Source organism: Anopheles maculipalpis, chromosome 3RL, assembly GCF_943734695.1.
Source record: "Anopheles maculipalpis chromosome 3RL, idAnoMacuDA_375_x, whole genome shotgun sequence".
Classification (NCBI taxonomy): Eukaryota; Metazoa; Arthropoda; class Insecta; order Diptera; family Culicidae; genus Anopheles; species Anopheles maculipalpis.
In genome coordinates, this window is record NC_064872.1 from 1830354 (window position 1) to 1851195 (window position 20842).

The following is a 20842-nucleotide window of genomic DNA, read 5'->3' on the forward strand; positions in this document are numbered from 1 at the left end:
AGAAATAGAAAATTAATTACCAAAATCTTCGATGAGCATTATTTGTATCATTAGCAGCATAAACTACACTTTTGGGTAGTTAATTTTACCCCAATTTTACTTCGAAGCAATGAGCAGCATACACCACGTGTTGTCATGCATGCACCGCTTCATGCGTGATTCAAATTTGTTGCGCATGTCCCTTTACCGTACATGTGCGTGTTGTGTCACCGACATCGATCGATTCCAACAAGTTCTTGTAGCTGTTTAGTTCGTGCAGCGATATCTGTACGCCAAACATAATCTAGTGCACGTTACTAAGCCACAAACTCGTTTCCAACATGTTACAGGACTGCGACTATGACTACTTCTACGAGGAGGACAAAATGTAAGCCAATCAACGGCATCTTCTCTCTCGCCAGTCTTAATTTTGGATGCAGATTTTTGTTGTTACGTTAATATTAATGTTATTCTTTTCTGTTCGTGAGTTTTTTAATGCAAGCCAACAAAAGCAGTATCTGTGTCTTGTTCGTGCGAAATTCGACAAAGTAACGATCGAAAATTTCGAACCCTCGTACAATACTTTTTGGCAAACCCGATTGAGGAGCGACCAAAAACATATGTTTCACTTTGTTTGCATACGAAGCTGGGACCGAAAGTTGTATCGATGGCGCGATTTTACGCATGCTCCTTCCTTATCTTTCTATGTTTGTAATGTTTGTATTGTTGTGTGCATTTCATGTCTTTTTTCCTTTTCGTACTTCTTCTTTACTGGTGTAAGTGTTTTTCATTGATCCTACGGCCACTTCTCAATGTTTCACTCGTTAAAGTGTTTGCTGGCTTTAAAGTGTGTGCCTATAGTGAGGACGGTTTTGTGAGGATTAAAGAATCGGTTTCCCTATAAGCAATGGAGTCCAGAGGCAAGGATAATGAACCGTGGTGTGAAGAAACGACATCACTTTTAATGTTTGACCACGAAGAGGACAAGTGAGTAGTACAGGCATGCTCGCCATTCAAAGAGCCTAGAGAAGCCTCACAAAGTTCCTTCCAATGACGCTTATATCAAGGAGGAGTTTTGGATGATAATTCGAGTCTTTGGTTAACTTCCCTTACTTGCCTCTCTGCTGCTGTAATGTGACGTTGCGAATGAATCGTTGTCCAGCACCGCCATTAGCAATCCAATCCGTCCAGCAAAAACGGTCATAGTCGATGAGGACCAAAGTCGCGATGACCAAGACGATACGGCACTTATCTCCATTGGTTCGCCCGGTTCGAGACAGAGAAGCAATGCGGAACGATGCAACGAATCGAAAAAGCATGCGGTTGAAAATAAGGACACAAAGGTGGAGAAGGAATCCCTTGGGAAGCGACCGGATGAGATTGCATTTGTGTCGAATGATGATCTGCCGGATCCGGTGCTTTACGCGGACGGTTGCGTTGATGATAACAAGATCATAATGCTCTGCCAGCGCCAGGAGATGGAGCGCCTGTAAGTGTGTGTGACGTATTGGCTTGTGGCTGTACTTGCGTGTGTTTATGTGTGTGCCTGTGCGCTTGGGTAATATCCTTCTGCAAATGGGGAGCTGGAAATGGGATTGGGAAAATGGAGAACTTATGGGTGTAGTTTGTAGCATATTACAGGATACGATTTGGCGCAGGGAGTTGCAAATAGAAATGTTTTCAAGTTGTAGCTTGGTCCTTGGAAATTATGGAAGTTGTCGTTTAAGATTATTTTTGTAAAATGTGCTTGATCTTTGTGTGTAGCTTGAGCTTTATCGTTTATTTTGCAATATTTTTTCTCTAGACACCACATGTTGAGGTTCAACTCACAATTACAAATCTGTGTTAACCGAGCCAATCATTTACTTTGCATAAACTAGGGGAATGACGGTCAGTTCTGGTACGGTTGTCATCAAGAAGGATACCAGCAACTTGATCGGCATCAGCATCGGTGGAGGCGCCCCACTGTGTCCATGTTTGTACATTGTTCAGGTATGTTGCCTGACACGGTATGGAAGTACCTTTTGCCTCGTTATGAGTCGTTCATTTCTATAAAAGGTTTTCGATGGAACGCCTGCAGCCCGCGAAGGAACGCTTCAGAGCGGCGATGAGCTTCTCGGTGTAAATGGCGCCTCGGTTAAGGGCAAAACGAAGGTGGAAGTGGCCAAAATGATACAGTCGGCCACAGAGGAGGTGATGATACACTACAACAAGCTCCACGCCGATCCGACGCAAGGAGAAACTCTCGATATTGTGCTGAAGAAGATGAAGCACCGTTTGGTGGAAAGGATGTCCAGCAGTACAGCAGACACGCTGGGTCTTTCCAGGGCTATTCTTTGCAATGACTCTCTGGTCAAACGTTTGCAGGAACTGGAGCGAACGGAAACCATGTACAAGGGGCTGGTGGAGCATGCTCGAAGGTGAGATCATCTAAATTCATATACATTAAAAAATCATTTAAATTTAACGTACTTTCTGTTTCAGGATGCTCAAGGCACATTTCGATGTGCTACAGACGTACCAAGCGTTCGGTAACATGTTTGCCTCGATAAGTGTCCGAGAACCGCAGCCCCGTGCATCGGAAGCGTTTCGCATTTTCGGTGAGCTCCATCGAAATATGGAAAAAGACGGCATCAAGATGATTAAATCACTAAAACCCATACTTGCGGACATGGGAACGTACCTTCATAAAGCCATCCCGGACACTAAGCTCACAGTGAAACGCTACGCAGACGCAAAGTTCAGCTATCTGTCCTACTGTCTTAAGATCAAAGAGATGGACGATGAAGAGCATGGGTATGCCGCGATCCAGGAACCATTATACCGTGTAGAGACTGGAAACTATGAGTACCGCCTCATTCTACGCTGTCGGCAGGATGCTCGCTTAAAGTTCGCCAAACTACGTAGCGATGTGCTGGAGAAGATTGAACTGCTCGAGTGTAAGCATGCTCGAGACCTTGCTAGTCAGCTGCGTAAGTTCATCGAAGGACTAGCTACCCTTGCATCGGAAACCGTCGAGCGATTGGAAAGCATTCCAAACCTGTTCCCCATCGAAGTGGACCTTAAGGCGAGTGCGTTTCAGTACAAGTCGGCGATCAAGTTTCAAGCGGAAGAGTACACGGACGATGAGGTACCACAGGCGGAAGAAGCGATCGAGCAGCTGGAACCGTCCAAAACGGGCCAAACGAGTGAAGTGGGAGACTCGAATGGAACCGAGAGCGGTGGACAATTGTTGGGAGGATTTGAGGAAATTGACCTCAGCAAAGGCACTTCGACGGTAGCATCGGAGAACGATCTGTTGAACGAGCTAGGACTTGCGGGCATCGATCTTTCCGTCGGAAGCAAACCGATCAGTCACAATCTGATGGATGATCTGCTCGTTCCGGATTTGTACAAGTAATTTAAATTAAATGGAAAAGCAGTTTGTGGAAAGCTTTTGCTTCAAAATCCTTTGAGAAAGAATAAAACTGTGAAGTGAATAGTAATCAAACGCTTGATTTTTGTTTTCGTTTTCTCAGAATTTTGAGCTTTACTTACACTAAACGTACAATAAATAACATTCTTTTTTAAACAACAGGGTGTTGTATCCCACCTGTACTAGCTACCGTAGTACACACGCTCCTGGACTGCTGCAGAGTAGTGGAAGTGAGCGTGTTTATCGATCATTAAATCCTACTAATCCTACCCTGTTCTTTATACTTATACTTGAGGTAACTCAGTCGAAGTGTTCGCAGTTTTCCTTTGTGTTCGTATCGTTACTATCCCTATACAACTATTGCATCTGAGTATTTCCAATACATACTACACTTTGCTACTATTGCTCGATCCCCATTAGTATGACTGGCTACATAGGTTAAGCCCAGGTACTGCTGCTACTATAGGGCCACATCACGATACTTTCGAAAATCGTCCGACTCATTGCCGAGCGACTGCCGACTGTCGGTGGCACCGTTTAGGTAGAGATTGTTGCCATACCCGTAGCTGGCCAGCTGTGAGTGACTCTTCCCGTAGCTGGCAGGTCCACCGTGAAGTCCACCAGCATGAGGAGGTCCCGCAAAGTATCCCCCGGGAGGGATCGGACTTCCAGCCCCACCGTGGTAATTACCGTGTTGCTGCTGATGCAACTGATACAGATGGTACGGGTTTATCATGTGATAGTGATAGTAGGCCGGTGGGTACGCACTGTAGGCCGGATTGTAGGCGAGAACATTCCACGGATTCATGGCATAGTTTTTCAGTAGATTGTGTCCGTAGCGGTAGTACGGTAGATCGTGCTTCTTAACTGGCAGTGGCGATTCCGAGAACGTAATGTTGCCCAAATTCTCGAGCGACACACAATTCCGGCCCAAAATTTTGTTGTTTTTGGTTGACTCGATCGTGTAGTAGATGGGATCGTTCGTGGACGAAATCGGTCCATCGCCGTTCGCCAGTGTCGCTACGGTACCCGTGTGTTCGATCGAGGCATTCGTATCCTTTTCGCGTGCCTGTCGCAGTGTGCCATTCTCAGGCACATCGTGCAACTTGTTGTGGATTTGATTCTTCAGATTATTTTGCAGCACAGTGTCCGGCTCGTCGGCAGCCGGTGAGGAGTCTTTGGATTTCTTCTCACTGATCGTGGTGTGCGTCGAGAGAAACTTTGGTGGAAAGATGAAGCGCAGATCAAGCAGTGACTGCGTTTTCTTGCACTCTGGCACCATTGGCGGCGGTCCGGTAGGCATCGCCGGTGGCAGCCCGAAGATGCTGGCATTGAATTCGCTCTGCGATCCGTACAGGTTGTTGTAGGCCGTATACTGCTGGACAATGTCGAGCGAGTTGCTTTCGTGCGGAACGTATCCCGGATTGTCGAAGCCGGTCGAGGGTCGTCGGCTGGAACCGTTCGGAGCGCCTTGAGTGCTACGCTTGCTCGCACGCAGTGAGTTCATGCCGGTGGTAGCGTTGAAGGGAGTTGTCGGTGTCGGTGTTGTCAGCTGCAGTCGTGAGGCAAGTGATTCGAGCTGGGATAACACTTTCTTCTCCTGTCGCCATCTGTAAAGGGAAACCGAAAGGGAAAGAGTGATGAAAGATGATCTTGCATTAGCATGATCTGCTGATGATAGATGGTTTAATTGATTTGTACCTATTAAAGCGCGCGATCACTTAACATCTTGATGAAATTACGATCACGTGTGTTGTGTAAGTAGTATTTAATGTAACACCTCTTTAAAAAATTAATAACGTTGATCGAATAAAACTTATTTATTCATTAAAATAAACTCCTAAAAACGCACACACTTACCAACCGTTAAACCATCTATAGGTAATGTAATGATTAAATAATTTCGATTCGCGCCAAAAAAAACAATCAAATCATCCAAAATCTAGAGAGAAAGTAGCTGAAAAGGGTCCACCATTATGTTATGCGCATAGATAACGGCGCTCGACACCGGGGAAAGAGAGGAGTAAAATAGGAAACAGCTGCTTTTGCTGAAATAATTTAGGAAGTTTTGAATGATTTTCTTTCTCTCTAATGCTTCTTTACGCATGCTGATGGACTATTAAGCGATTAGCAAGCATACGTTGTTTCATATCAGGTTCATCGCTTTTTTATTTGCTATGCCTTCCTAACTAACGATCGAGCAACGTGCAGCTTACCTTAATGCTGTCGGAATAACGCACAACAGTGCTAAGCAGTTGACTATTAAACGTATTAAATATCCAATTAATTCCGTTAGCCCGTGCGCCGATTGTAGACCCTGTCGATGGTAGATGGAAGGAGAAAGAGTGAAAAGAGTCTAGGGGCACACGGAGTGCGGTAGAGAGAGCGGCCCAATGCTTACCCAATATTGTATGGTCATGTACATGACTAGTGCCAGTTCCGGAACCGACAGCACACCGATTATAATCGACCAGCTGAGCAGACCCCACGAAATGCCCTGAGCGGAAGATAGCGCAAAAGAGTTCTGATTTAGTGAAGGAGTCACATAACGCCTTTGCAGATCATATATGGTTGCTCGCGTTGCCCGTTTCACTTACTGTCGATAGGCCATGGATCAAGATCGCGGACGAGATGAAGAGTATGAAGAACTGGGCGCACAGCAAATAGGCCGGTATGGGCAGGTCACCGCGGGCCTCCAATATCCAGGAGATTTCGCAAGAGAACGCCACCAAATAAGTAAGCTGCGGGCAAGGAAAGAAAAAAAAGGTAAAACATGTCAAAACAGTGATCTGGCGCAAGGGGAAATGATCATTTCCGTTCGATTGGCAACGATATTTGCAACGACAGAAAAACCCTAAGGGGCGGGAGACTGTGTATCCGGAAAGCGAAAGGAACTAGCAGTCTAGTCTCCATTCTGCATTGTGTAGTACACACGTAGACTTCAGTGGAAATGGCGATATTAATACACACACCGACCAATGTGTTTTAGTGCGTGCTTTGTTTTGAAGCTTTTTGCTGGAACTTATTCGAACTGAAATGCCCTTCCCAAAAACGGTTACCGCGTTGCGTCGACGCCAAAACCCTTGATCCAATGAGGTAGGCATTTGGGGCGTGTAGCAACAACGTGCGTAATGTTGCAAACCAACCCCGGTTCGATTTTACTTTCAGTCTGCCGCTCGAGACCAACAGCGGTGCTGACCTCAAACGCTGGCGAACTTGAGGTGCCTCGCGATCGCGCTAAATTACTCGCCGAATGAGTTTGAACTTGAGGGAGCGTGCTAATGGCAAGTGTGTTTACGGTTTACACCACCGTTTTCACCACATACTACGTACGTACGTACGACGACGGTACAAGAGTTCATGAAAAAGGGAAAATTTTGCGATGGAAATGGGGTGAAGGAGTTTTTCCTTTAGTTGTCTGTCTGGTAGCCAACATACCTATAGCTAGTATCATTAAACGAGGGTCAAGGGAGCTTTCAAAACAGCCTCTTTTTAATCTGAGTAAAGGGAAATTTCTGCGTCATGCCAAATTTAATACTACTCATTAGGCACTTCTGTTAGAGCAGCAGAAGTAGAGATATCTAATTAATTCATAGCTTCTGCTCTTCACGCTGTCCTATCTGTCGGCGGTGGCAAAACGTCATTATTAGGGAAATTGCACAAAATTGCGTTCCTGAGTAATTTCTGGGGTTTAACGACTCTAATGATAGTCGTTTACTCACGGTATTCGGAAGAAAAGAGCTCGGTCGGTTGATCGGTTTTCGAACAGGAAAATGATAATGAATTAGATCCATCCGACGGTTAAACGAATTTCCCTGATCAAGATCAACATCAGCAGGAAAATCAGCATGCAGATAAAACTTGCTAATTGGATCGGTATTTCAACTATGGTGTCCATTTGCTGTCTTGAAGGGTATGAACTTCTAAATACGTTTGCTATAATAATTTTATAGCAAACTGATCCAATTTATTTTAACCCTTTCGTACATTTCTCATACAGCTAGAAACTCTTATCAGCAGGGAGCTTGATATACAGGATCCAGAAAGAAAAATGACACCCCCCGGGGGATGGTGGCCGCAGTCGGAAAACCCGGTGACCGGAATAGCAGCGAACTGTAACATACAATTCGACCGTCGAACGTGTTGCTTCTTTTAATAATTTGTCCCGCTTATCTGCTCGCCGGAAACTTCATTTTTCCATTTGCCCTGCCCTCGCTTCAGACGCCAGGGTTCAGACGGAGGGGATGATACCCGCAGTGCACAACCACACACGGACCTTGGCCGCCTATTAAGGTCATATGCCCAGCTGGTCAGGGCTCGGGCGAACAATTAAGAGGAGCTTCCCAAGAAGCGCGCGTGCTTGTTGTTGCGTACATCGCGAACGAAAAGGGGGCCACATTCGCACATGTAGTGCGTCGTCGAGCGGGTGTTTTGGTGAAGATGCGGGCATTTTTTTTTTCGGTACTCGTGGGTTGCGAGCATTTCGGTCAGAAGTGAAACTTTTTGACGGGCTTTACATCGGGTTCAGTGAATCATCGTTATGAGACTAGTGAGACTAGGTTTGATGAGGTTTTGCCGCTACGTTAGACGGTACATTTCTAAAGTAAATTTTTTGAATATGTAAAATTAAATCGTCAATTAAAATAAATGCTTACTTGGCTTCCTGACGCCTTCCTCTAAAAGCAGAAAGGCGTAGGAAGTGATCACCTTTCTCTGCCACAGAACCACAAAACAATAGGGCCGTTAACAAACACGCATAACAAGTACGTCTGTTCCTCACAGGAACTCAAGCATAAAAAAACACCTTTCTTAAGAACAAGAACCTTTCTTTCGTTCCCTTCTTCAACACCGAAACCGTACGAACCGGGTCACTTGGTGCTACCAAGCGTCTTGCGGGAGCTTTCAGCTAACGTTCGAAACACGCAAAATGCTTATGCCGAGTGGGTGGTTGTTGGCTTTGTTATTGTGGCGTCCGCGGTCAGTGAACCGCGCGTGACCGATGGCCGGACGATGACGACTTAATTGGGGAGGTGCCTGTGAGCAGGTCCGATGCCGTCGTCATGCGTTTTGCGCCCCTCCATTAACTCACAATGATTTACCGCTCAAACGCTCGACTACTCACTGAGCAGATAGAGGTGAAGATAGAAATTACGTTTTTAAATTGCAAATGGATTGCGATTAATGCAAAGTGATGTGATAAGATAAATCGAAACGCATCCATCACCTGGGAAAACATAATTTTTGTTTGATTTTAAAGTCTACATAAATGATCCACTAAACGGACTTTATTTGGTCGAGGTTACGATCGATACTCACTTCAAAAAAGGGTTTCAAAAAATAAAAGAACTAAAAAACATTTCAACAAATTAACCAATTAACCAAAGTGAACACTTACCAATGATAAACATGCCGATATACAGCAGTAGATAAATATGTTTCGTTTGGAAAAGTATCCCATCGTTGCAGTCTCCGTTCGACGCTCGGCGATCTTTCAGGTTTTCGGGTTAGTTTAACGGCTGGTTTGACATTTAAATATCACTCGAATTACTGACCCCACGTCAATCACTCAATGTGGACGCTGGATGTAAGTATTCGTTGTTCAAAATAAGCACCGGTGTTCTACACCCTACCCTTCCCGATCACCGATCACCACCAATCGATCGTGAATCATTTTGGCGTAATTGAGCGCAGAAAAGAAAAGCGGAGTGATGTCCAACACAGCAAAGCTCCAGCGCCAGTCCAGCTGCAGAAATCCAAATTACGATCTGTGAAAAGAGTGTAAACAGAAACAGCAACAAAAAAAAGCAAATTAAAAATGTGCTAAATGAAAGAATCTCTGTCTGCGAAACGATCGTGCTTAAAGCGTAGAATAACAGGAAATCGCAAATTAAACGAAAAAACACACACCCAAGCCAAAGAAATATAAAACAGCAGAAATAAATTAAGGATTATCGCCACAAAAACTCCCTCCCCTCCCGCCAAAGTCTGCACGTCGTCGTTGCTTTATTTTTAGTTTCAGTTTTGCTTTCAGGTTTCATCCTTCCGCATAACGATCCAGAAGGTGTTAAGGTCCACCATTCGTTCAAGAAGTTCGTCACTGGGAAAGAGACTTCGAACGAACGGAGCTATGATCGCGGTGATCATACAAAAACCGGGAAAACTCGTTTCGCTCTTGCATGAGCTCCATGTCTCGTGGGGTCGGGCCTCGGCCACTGATAACACACACTTGGTGGTAATATCCGGTTTGGTTTTTTCGGGCGTTACGCAGATTCAGCCTCGCGAAATCGAAAGTCCCCCATCAACGGCACCGTTGGGTAATCGGGCTGTTGCTATATTCTCTCCGGTTTGTCACCATCGTAAGACGACTCATTGTCTTCTTTTGTGGTAGATGTCAAGACTCATCTTTTATTGTGTCCAATTAAATGGTTCAAACGCGGGAAACCTGTTTAATAGTTTTACAATACAACGGAATTATGATTATGCAAATTTACAAATTATTAACCGCTTTTTCAACAAAAAGAGCTGCTATTTGATGCATTATTTAACACCGATTATTATTAGCTGCAAGCGAAAGCATTTCTGTGTATTGGTCTCAGTCTAAACTGTACATTTTTATGCAAAACTGCCACCTTTATTGCCAGCTTGAGATACCAAACTCGACCAATTGAAAAGGAAAGTAGTCGAGCGAACGCGTACATTCAATTCCAAAATCAAAGAGGAACCGCATAAATTTTGTCCCCATTCTTCGACAATCGGGGACGCACTTTCCCATCACAACTGCTGATGATGATGACTTCATCTTTTTTAATAACTCTTTTGCTTCGAAGTTTTAGCCATCCGTCCTGGGCTTTCTTCTTATCGCGATCACAACCGATTGGCTGCTGAACAATCTGCTCGCGAGATGCATCTCGCTGCTAATGGTTTTCCACCTGGCAGATAGACATCAGAGCAAAGTAAAAACAAAGCCAAACCCTTCAAATGAAGCTTTTTTTGTGCCATCATAATACGAGCAACAAAGATATAACGTATCGAAATGGATCGAGTTGCGTAAAAAGCAAAAAGCCTCACGACAGTCTTTTCTCTATCAAGTGCCACGCCTGTTTGGTGAGAAACAATTACATTCTGCAACCCATTGATTGTGGAACGCCAGAAATCACTTTCCACGAAGATATAGATAAGCACACTGGATGCGAAACTTTATTCCCATTGGAGTTCCCATTAGAGGAGCGGTAGCAATGACCGATCACCAAAACTGGGTGGTTTTTTTTTTATTCATAAGGGACGGCCAGGCAAAACTGGGTGGTTAATGCAGACAAAATTATCAACCTCAAAGCAATATTATTTACCACCTGTGAACGTTTCGGAGAAATAGCACCAAGCTGCATCAACGCAACACAATAAATAGAAAATAAACAATAAATAAGTGCAGTGCAGTTTGCGCTTTCCCATCCATCAGTAGATCAATGATTCACATGTGAAGGGCTCGTATGTTGTAATATCGTTACAGTCAATTTTCTAATGATTATTTTTGCACAATAGTCGTGTTTGTTTGCTTTGTCTAGTTGCGTTCACTACCCATCATCTAATCGTTCTATGAGTACAACACTCCTTGCAGTCTTTATAATGACGGGAACCCACCGCAAGAGTTCACTCCGGAGTTCACTCATCTCTTTAGCCGTTTTGTCTGGTGTGCGAAAATGTGCGTTTGCAACGGTGCAAAACAATGTGCAGCGCATTGCAGTTTGCACATTTGCAGATGCATCGCGAAGGTATCGCCTGACTTTCCAAAGCATCTTTGGTGGACGGTGGCATGGTATTGTTTAGCTGTGCGGTATTATTGATGTGTATGGTGGAGCAATTCGGTGCATTTTTCAAACGGTTTGTGTGCTGCTTGATGCAATCGCACAAATTCTCTGTTACTATTTGTTAACATACGCAGGCAAAATCTACCTTTTAATAGTTTCTTTTTTGTTATATTTTAACCACAAACATCTGTCGCAACGGACGAGGTAGCACGAGCCACGGGACGAGGCACACACGCCTCTGAAACGTGGATTTTGTGGAAGGAGCCGCTACAATGACAAACCTTACGAGCTGTAGTGCAACGAATTAGACTCAGAAGCCTCCGATGAGCTGCCCAAAACCCACCTGAAAGCATTACTCTAGTATAAAAAAAGGATATAAACTTGTCTTGACAATTATACATTTCATAGATTAACATAACCATTATTCGAATATCCCAGTTAAGGCACCAATATTATTAATAGAAACTAGAATGTGCGCTGCACATAAAACCTCAAATCCCTGCTCGAATATGTATTTTGCCAAGCATTTTAGACATCGATCGGCTAAGATACTGAATTGAAACTCGTAAAACAAAAACACACATTTGGAGGAATTTCCTGGTCACGGCAAGGGTTTCTTTATTCAACCCGACCAGCAACCAAGTAGATTGTTCTTAACTTGTACGGCTTATTAATAGCTAAAACCTTCAAGTGCTCTTTCGGTGTATTGCATTAGTCACATTATGGTTCACTGCATGAGAATAATTTAATCATTTTGAAGCCTGCCTTTGTTTGCAGCTTTAATGCATGTTAATTGTACAAGCTAATTAAATGTGAATCGACCTCCACATGTTTTTATGTGTGTGCGATTCAACTGTTTCAAAGAATGTTTCACAGCAAAGCTTAAGCTCGTTTCTAGAGTATTTTTCAGCTCAAAGAAAATTAGCTTAGCTTGAACCCAAAACAACCAACGATTCTATCGATGCAACATTTCATTTTCCACCCAATTACACACACACATACAACACACTTTCGCCCCGTCGAGGGATGGATTTGTTTAATGCAGCACCAGTGAAAACTTTTCCATCCATTCCATTTGCCGCCTGTCGACTACTGTCACCGTTCATTAAGCCATCGAAGTTGAAGCAAGCCCATGCAGGCGGAGATAATGTTGCCATACTGTTAACTGTAGTTGACAGAAAATGAAACGAGAGCAAATTAACAACTCTACTACGTATGAAGACCATCGTGCAGAAATAACCGTACATGTCTCGCGCAGAAAACAAACACTAAAACACAAGCACACCGATTCACAGTCTCTGTTTTGCCTTGCCCGGGTTTGCAAATTAAACAATCTTTCGAAACACTCTGCAGCACGGTGGGATGAATGAATTTGGGAAAATTATTGCAAGCAAAAACGCATACACGAGGTCAAGCCACATTAATGGGGTGCGACAACATCGTTAGTAGTGGTTATCTTTCCAACCACAAAAACAACCCCAACTTTTAGTACAATATGCACAAGGAAAAACAATTTGATTGTCGTCTAGTTTTATATTTTTCCACACCTGAGATAGCTCTTGTTTCTTGTTGCTTGTTTTCCAGTATTTCACCAAGTGTGGGAAACAATTGTCCAGGCGATCTTTTGCAATCGGCAACCTTTTCGTATGGAGTAGATCGTTTTTTCTTCTTCTTCTTTTTTTGGAGCACAACAGCAACAGTTTCTTTGTCTTCGGTGGTCGATTTTCCGAATCGCACCGTGTTGCGATTAGAGCGCTGTTTCAAATTCAACTCCGTCAGAATAGACCTTTCGTTTTATTTCGCACAACGGTGGGTGGATCCTCCGCCCGAAAACGAAACGATGGGGTGGGTTTTTTGGTAGGTAAGAAGAATTGAAATAGACACCGAAAAACGCCGGGGATGACATGAGCCCACCTCTGATGCCGTTGAAGATGTGAAGGTTAAAGGCGTGGGTAAAGGTGATGGTGCAACAGCTGTGGAGTATTTGTTTCACTGAGCATCTTCTTCGTGCGCGGTTGCATCAATGAGATGAATGAAGGAGTGCTCATCCGCCCGGGTCGGCGAGCTTTAAGCGGTCAGTTTGCACACAATGTGCGGGTTTATTTTGGGATGAATAAATATGAAGTTTTTTTGCTTTGTTATTCTAGAATGGTTTGGTGAAGTAATCGAGCTCTTTAAAAAGGCAAAATATTCTGAAGAACGTTGGAAAAGGTTGGAATTAAAAATTTAAATCATTGTTTTGTTGAGCTTAAACAGCTTAATCTATCTACTAAGCTTCTCTTCTTCGTCTCTCAGTTAACACTATTCCGGTACGATTTTTGTTCACTTTCCCTTCGCAGGATTGCTGATCGTATGATTAGTGAGATATGCATGACAAAAGCATATCGCATGCGCACGACTCAAAAGCTGAACTTCCTAATGAGCCGCATCGAACTACAACGGCACACACTGCCGGTTAATAAAACCGGTAATCTGCATTGGGAAAAGAAATCAACTTACTAGCGTTGTAGATGTTGTAGCAGAGAGGTCCGAAACTGAGGTAAGTGCAACAAAACAAAACAAACCAAATCTCTAATGATATGCCGGCTTAATTATGATCAGCCAACAGTGGCAAGCCATGCATGAGCATGTGGCGGGCTCTTGCATAGCGCGTTTCACCACAAAGTCGAATCACTTTTTTTCCTTGGCAGACGCCCTTGTCAGCGGCAGCTTTGTTTGTGCTCGTGTTTTTGTCACTTTGGTACGGACAAATCTCGATCAATTTAAAACAAGAGTATGTATAAAAAATTAACTTCCAAGCAGCAGTGAAAAAGCAGGGAAAGTTCAAGAAACTTTCGATCAAACTCTCCACCCAGGTTGGGGAAGATGCGTATACTAATGACGAAAGACGGTATCATCTGTACAGGGTGAGGAGCGAAACCAAGCATAATGGGCCGTTGAACTAAACCGCACCCGAGCATAATAATAGCACCTCCTGCTCCCAGATGATGGGCGCTAAACAAAAGCGAAATCGTTGCACGCATTAGCAGCATCGTAAGATTTCACGTGAAATGCGTGAAATCATAATTAACCATAGCTCCGGTTCTAGTACCAGCTGTGGAAAAGCGATAATCACGTACGAAATTAATCAAAACCACGGATCGGAAGATTGTGTCGAAACTTGGGTGGACGGCACCGGAAACGATCCGTCGATACGCAACACGATGACACAACAACACTGGTACACGTCCACTGGTGGAACGGACCTAGAACTCACGTGGTGTGTCTGTATGTGCGTGTGTGTGAGGTGGAAAGGGAGTGAGAGAGGAGTAGACGATTAATCAGCTATCGTGACCCAGCTATCGGCAGACAGACGAACGAAATGAAAACAAAAAGCAACCTCTTCCTGGAAATACTGAGATTTGAAATTATGGGTAATTTTTGGATCTTGTTTCGAATGATCTTGTTCACCCAATAATGGGTCAGTAGGACGAGCCGTCCCCGGAATGGATGGAAATGTAAAGTAGGGATTGAAAACGATCCTGCTGCGATTGCAGACAGATCGATTTAAACATTGTTTCCCTACTGGAGGGATTTTGCTTTTGCTGCAGGGGGTTCGTCGCTTTGAGTTTTTTGTCCACGATCGTGCAGTCACCAGTGTATGAAGTAGGTACTGTACTTGCGTTATTCGTAAAAAAAAAAGGTTTCAAATATGTTTTCAAAGCACTGCGAATGTATCTCCCTTCCATCTGAAGACTGTAACTGTTGTTTGACACCCTATAAAAGCAATGCCCGGCATGCCGATTCCAAGACAAAATTCAACACGTCTCTATCAATATGCAACAGTCGTTCGTTTTGCCTGCTGCTATCGAAAAAGCATTACGAAAGCGCCAACCGAACGGAAGCACACACGACACCTTCTGCAGACACTCAAACACACAGGCAAGCAAATCAACGGGAAGTCTACCGAACAAACCCTCGTAGATGAAGCCCTCCAAAAATACCAATCACGCGCCGGGAGTTTCGTTGTTGGGGATTTGTAAAAAATTGATTTTTTAACGCAAGCATACAACCACTCACACTACATGGCTGTCTCGTCTTCAAAAAAAAGGGGGCCAGTCTCGGTCTCGTGCCGTGTTTTCTTCGATTTTATAATGCGTGTGAAGTAACTGTAACCGACTATCGAGCAATGGGCCATACGGAATGATTATGCTGCTTGACACCGAATTTCGCACACTATCAGCTGAGCTTGGTTTGAGCGTGTATGTTCATGGGGGGGTTTGGGAACATCCGGAAGAGTGTGGAGAATGCAGGAGCAAAACGATTCGCGATGGAGCTCTGGCCAATCTTATGGGTCATCGGTATGTGCTTGTTTTGGGGTGCTTGGAACACCAACGGTACTGTAGCTATTCTTTTTTTTTTTTGTTGCAAAATTCAAGATCACCCAACATGAACCATGAAAATTGGAACTGATAAAGTATGGCAAACAAACATCAAGTGCTATAATATTGAATATTGAAGCGAGATAGAGATGTTAGAGGTTGAACTGATGTTTAAGGCCTGAATTTAATTTCAGAAGAGATTGGATCGCACTTTACGATTAGAACGGAACAAAACTAATATTGAGAAAATCAACTACTCTCTCTGCTTCAAACGAGAAACAAATGAGACTGTAGTATACCTCATCCACCATACAACATCATCTATTTGCTGGTAAGTATGTTACTTTCTCTAAGAAAACTCCTGTTTAATGCATTTATATTGCAATCGTTCCCGGACTCAATAAAACAATTCACCCATTCAAGCAAACCGATCGCTCATTGTATGAAGAATTGCTGATTTGGTTCCACTCTGGACACGATCTGCAGATTGGATTAGGCGTTTAAATTGTCCCATCCGTTTGTCTGCCCTATTCGCAGCATTTTTTTCTCGACCCCCACATCCGTTTCTCCAATTTACCCGATCAGTTGCACCGTAACCGTGCCATACCCAAAATTGAATCGAATCGCATCAACCCGAACGGAAATTCCGGTAAGATCCTTATGCACGGAACGGGTGGGCGTTTTGCTACTTTCCCTTTCGCTTCGCCCAACAGTCGGCTAGCGCTCGTTTTCGGCTGACTTCGTGATCTGCTGGCAATCCGGTTCCGAGCGGGATTTCTTACGCACGGTAAAACACGTGCCATACCATACTGAAAGGTGTGGGGCCAGCGGCGTGCCCAAACTGCAATTGCTTCACGATTGTTACCGATCGATCAATGGCATGCGCGCGGCAATAAAACCCTCGCTCAAACGAGCACGCGATCAGCGCGATGGAAATGGCGCTCGGGAAAGTGCTACTTTTTTATCCATCGATCCGACCCTGGTACGTCGGTACCGGAATTAACCGATTGGCTTGTCTTGTGTGTTGAGCACCTTCCAAACTCGATCTGAATATTTTTCGGCAGGGTAGCAAGCAAACCGCAAACAAACCGAAATGCTCCACTTTTTATTTGGGAGGTTCAATTCAATTTTCCCTGCACCGGATAGTCGTTGGATGATTGGTCCAGTTTTCGGGCGTGAAACGAGTCTGTCCACACGAGCTGTCTGCACTTTCGGTGCGCTATAAATCGAGCCAGCGGGCTGAATGAAGTTTTAATCGATTCGGACAATCTCTATCCAGCTGTGATTGCATTCCACAGCGATCGTATGGTCAGCTATATATCGTGTAATCAGTCCGTTGTGGCACACTAAAATGGGCGACTGTCCGAATCGAGGCACCAGTTTTATGTCGTTGGTAAATCGTGTGACTTTTCCATGGAATTTGTTGTGCGAAAACAAATCAAAGCACTTCAGACGATCGTACACACAATATTTTTTATAGCGTTTAAAGCTCCATTTTATAGCAAGTTAATTATATCTAAACACATCTACTATTATAGTAAAATACTACTAATTTAACCAAGATGTTTTCTTCCAAGTAAATCAACACTACAAACATATTAAGGCAATTAAAAGAATAAAGAAAAACATTTTCAACTAGACTATCGGAGTTTAATGCATTCTTGAGTTTTACGTCATCCGCGAGCTCAACTACTCACACAAGAAATCCCCACCATAATCGTAAAAGATCGGAGTTGATGATCTTTTTCCGTGCAAGCGGCTTCACTCAAGCAAAGTACAGCCACAACAAAAGCCGTAATGTCGTTCGCTCACCATCCGATGAGTCATCCGCAAAGTTCCGCAAATAAACCTCACGAAGCCTCCCTCTGCCTGTCTGCTATTTGCTCGTTAACTTCAGGCCTCCCCCACGTTGGAAGCTGTCTGCCATTTGTGCCCGTTTCGAGCCTCTCTTCATGGGCGCTCGTTGGCGCGAGATAACCCGCCGTGTATGTGCGCTGTTTGTTTGTGTACAAAACAGTAGCGAAATGGCTTTGTGTACACACTGTGTGAGTGTAATCTGCTTCAATATGTTTACCGTGTTACCTCACACAACAGGCAAACCGATGGACCGAGAGGTTTGAGATTTGCCCCAAGACACGTGCGTATGTGCCGGTGGGCTTCGATTGCGGGTGGCTGTGCACGATCAAGTTACCGGGTGTTGGTGGACCACCTTCAAAAATAGTGCCCCAAGAAAATTGCTTCGCATCGCTTCACGGTTCGGGACCGTGGCGAACGATCGTTTTTCAAAAAATCACAGCCCTCAATGGTTCCACGCCCGATTGCTTATGCTAATCTGGTTGACATTGAACAGCGACACTATAGCTCCACCACTCCGGAGGACCCTATCAAGCTCACCAAAGCCAAGCTTCAAAGACAGTGAGCGTGAGGGAAGTCGTTCAAATTAACAGTTCTCGGCTCGGCGGGACATTTGTGACCATTGCGTAAGCCGTTTTAAAATTCCACAAATTCCACCCGAAGCTCAGGGAGGGTGAGGGTCTGTTCTTAGACTTGTTGGACTGGTCTTGTAGTGACAAATTGAAAGTAAGCATTGAGGGGGGTTTGTTACTACTATCTTGATTTGAAAGAAATAATTAAACTCCAGCAAAACAAACACGATTTTCAAGAATTTTCTCATCGTTGTGCATCAAAAACCGGAAAATATATCACACAAAGCGCTGAAAAGCCCATCGGATGACATTGAACATGTCAACGAGTCGTTCGCCGACTCTTCAGTCAGCTAAAAACGGCACCGGAACCAAAAAACTAGTGTTAAAATTCATGTCTCTTCATTCACTCACTCTTCACACAGTCAGACACACAAACACACAGACCGTTCCAGTTCATTGTGTCTTGGTGTAAATAGCACTCGAGTCGAACAAATGTCAAGGATGCATTTGGCGCGGAAACGACAACGGTATCTTCGCTTCCGCAAAAATGGGCCGCCTATAATCTCCACCAATACTGTACGGGATCTCTCTCATCAGGGCGGAGGCGTTTAGGTAAATCCATCATAGAGACAAAGTTTTGGAGATGATCGTCCAAGGCTCTCGATCCACGGCGAGGAGGTACTGCTTGAGAAATTGAGTACTTCCAATACAGCTCTCGAACAATCGTAACATCTCGTCCAATGACTCCCTAATGAGTGTGCCAGCACAAAACATCGCCAGCCAGAGACGGCTAATGGCGTTGTACGCTGTGCGGTAAGAAATACCTTAACGCCGAGCGATTTATTCTTCCAGCCACCACTTTTATGCGAACTTTGCTAACGGACCTCCACGGCGTTTGATGTTTTGTGCGCCACGAAAGACGTGGTAAGATGTGAAGGGAAGGCGAAATATTGTAGCCCTGTGCTGGAAGCTGTGTTCTCATGCAGAACGGACACGATTACACGAGCATAGAGACATGCAGGAACGGTGCCGGAGAAGCTGTGATTAAAGGTGGTAAACATTCTTCAGCAGCCGAGCGAAATTGATCCATGCATGAAGGGAAAGAAAAACGTTTGTTGCATATAATCTGAAGCGATCGAGTTGGTAGCATGTCAGATCGGAGCAACAATCATTGGAGTTGGAGTGCGTGGTAGTACGTAAAACCATGAGTAATGTTTTCCATACCGCTAAAACGTCTTCATTGCTTAACGGCAAACTTGGGCGAGTATGAATAATTGATGAGACCTAGTGTCTAACTGCATCATTATCCATAACTTCCCTTATATGAATGTTTCTGTTCGAACTTTATAGCGCTCATGTGTCGCGATCGCACACAAAACGATGCTCTGCGATGATGTCATACGAATTAGCACATCTCCTGAACTCTCCACTGATGAATGATGAATTTCGCGACCGATCGACGTCTACAATTCTTCCCGTTCTTTGCGACGATCATGTAGGCTCTAGAACGCGGTAATACCGTAGCTTCAGCAGTGAGCAGCGATCGCCACACCCTACACACCACAAATAAGGTGAGAAAGGCGAAACCCATCGATCGAAACACGCCACTGACACCGACCAACCGAGCAGCCTGACACCTTTACGCTTCATTTCATATTCATACCGCGTGTCGGGCGAGTCAACTGATTTTAGGGAACAACCGGTAAGCAACGGCAATCCAACCGGGATCGAAATAGGGGATACAAGGGAGAAGAGATTTGTTTTTGGATATTTGGAGACACATATGAAGAAGAAGCTGTAAAGCTTCTAGCACACTACTGGCATCAAGATTTAATCTGATCTGATAAGCGATCCTCAACAGTCTCACTCACCTTCTGCTGCTGGATGCTACCGAGCGTACCCTTGGAGTATTTAAATTTGTTGATCTGTTCGACGAGATCTTACGCTTTGGGTTTAGGCTGGATGGATGACACTCGTGTTTCTTTCGAACAGTGAAGAAGCTATATCTGAACCCGCACTGTTTACAATTGGCTTTCTATGAACGATTTAACAAGCACACACACGTGTACACCACCCTCGAGCGGAATTTATTGCACTATGCAGCTCACATCGGTACAATGAATCGGTGGAGTTGCAGAAGAATTACACCAACTCTCCCAACGACAGCCTCCACACACATGAACACATGGACTGTTGTTTGTGCTACACTACACCTACACACAGGCACACACGTGGAATGTTGGCACGATCACCACATAATGCACAATCAGCTGCATCGACAATGAGAATGTCGTTTAAAATTCATCGATACTCACGCACCCGGCGCATATAGTGATTGACTTCTAAGCCTACTAAGACCACTTCAAATTTGGTGTCGTTCGGTTTCGTTTCGATTGCAAAACTTGCACCCCACAATGGCAGTGAACGTCTGGCAGTGTGGAACGCGCACCACTATAGCGACCAAACGGCACGACGGAGAGACTGCAACTGATCGTGGCTTCGCTAGGCGACGAACCATGTGGAGATCGGACGAACGAACGAACGAGCGATCGATCGTGCCTTGTATCAAAGATCGTGCCCACGAGTTTCGTTGACCGCTAGGCTTTAATATAATCGGCTAGTATTCAATAAAAATATCTCTTTAAAAGAGGATTAGAATGTAAAAAAAATATTACACATTTTTTAACAATAATAACGCAACAATAAAAGCGATTTCAACAAACCCAAAAACTTATTTCGAAAGGCGCATTTTGCTCACCCAATAACCATAGTGCCGAAACATTTCAACCACGCTTAGCGCTCACTTTTCACCCCTATCAGCCCGAAAGTATGCAATCACAATACATCCCCCCGTGT

The 20842-nt window shown here is 44.3% G+C and overlaps 2 protein-coding genes across 3 annotated transcripts; one reads left to right on the top strand and one right to left on the bottom strand.

The window, feature by feature from the left end:
- Window positions 1–271: 271 nt before the first annotated feature.
- Window positions 272–3398, top strand: LOC126564619 (PRKCA-binding protein). 2 transcript variants are annotated; one of them, XM_050221698.1, is made up of 4 exons: window positions 272–367; window positions 1860–1971; window positions 2038–2399; window positions 2464–3398. In XM_050221698.1, exons 1-4 carry the CDS (start codon window positions 321–323, stop codon window positions 3377–3379), a joined length of 1437 nt encoding a protein of 478 aa, XP_050077655.1. In that variant the 5' UTR covers window positions 272–320; the 3' UTR covers window positions 3380–3398. The 2 variants fall into 2 exon arrangements, with proteins under 2 accessions (XP_050077655.1, XP_050077656.1); XM_050221699.1 differs by lacking the exon at window positions 272–367 and adding an exon at window positions 1150–1468.
- A 450-nt stretch (window positions 3399–3848) lies between these two features.
- LOC126564513 (uncharacterized) lies at window positions 3849–8876 on the bottom strand. The gene is made up of 5 exons (XM_050221579.1): window positions 8790–8876; window positions 5992–6135; window positions 5796–5891; window positions 5611–5711; window positions 3849–5004 (listed from the first exon to the last, which is right to left on the bottom strand). The coding sequence occupies exons 1-5, from the start codon at window positions 8850–8852 to the stop codon at window positions 3855–3857; spliced, it is 1554 nt and encodes a 517-aa protein (XP_050077536.1). The 5' UTR covers window positions 8853–8876; the 3' UTR covers window positions 3849–3854.
- Window positions 8877–20842: the final 11966 nt, after the last annotated feature.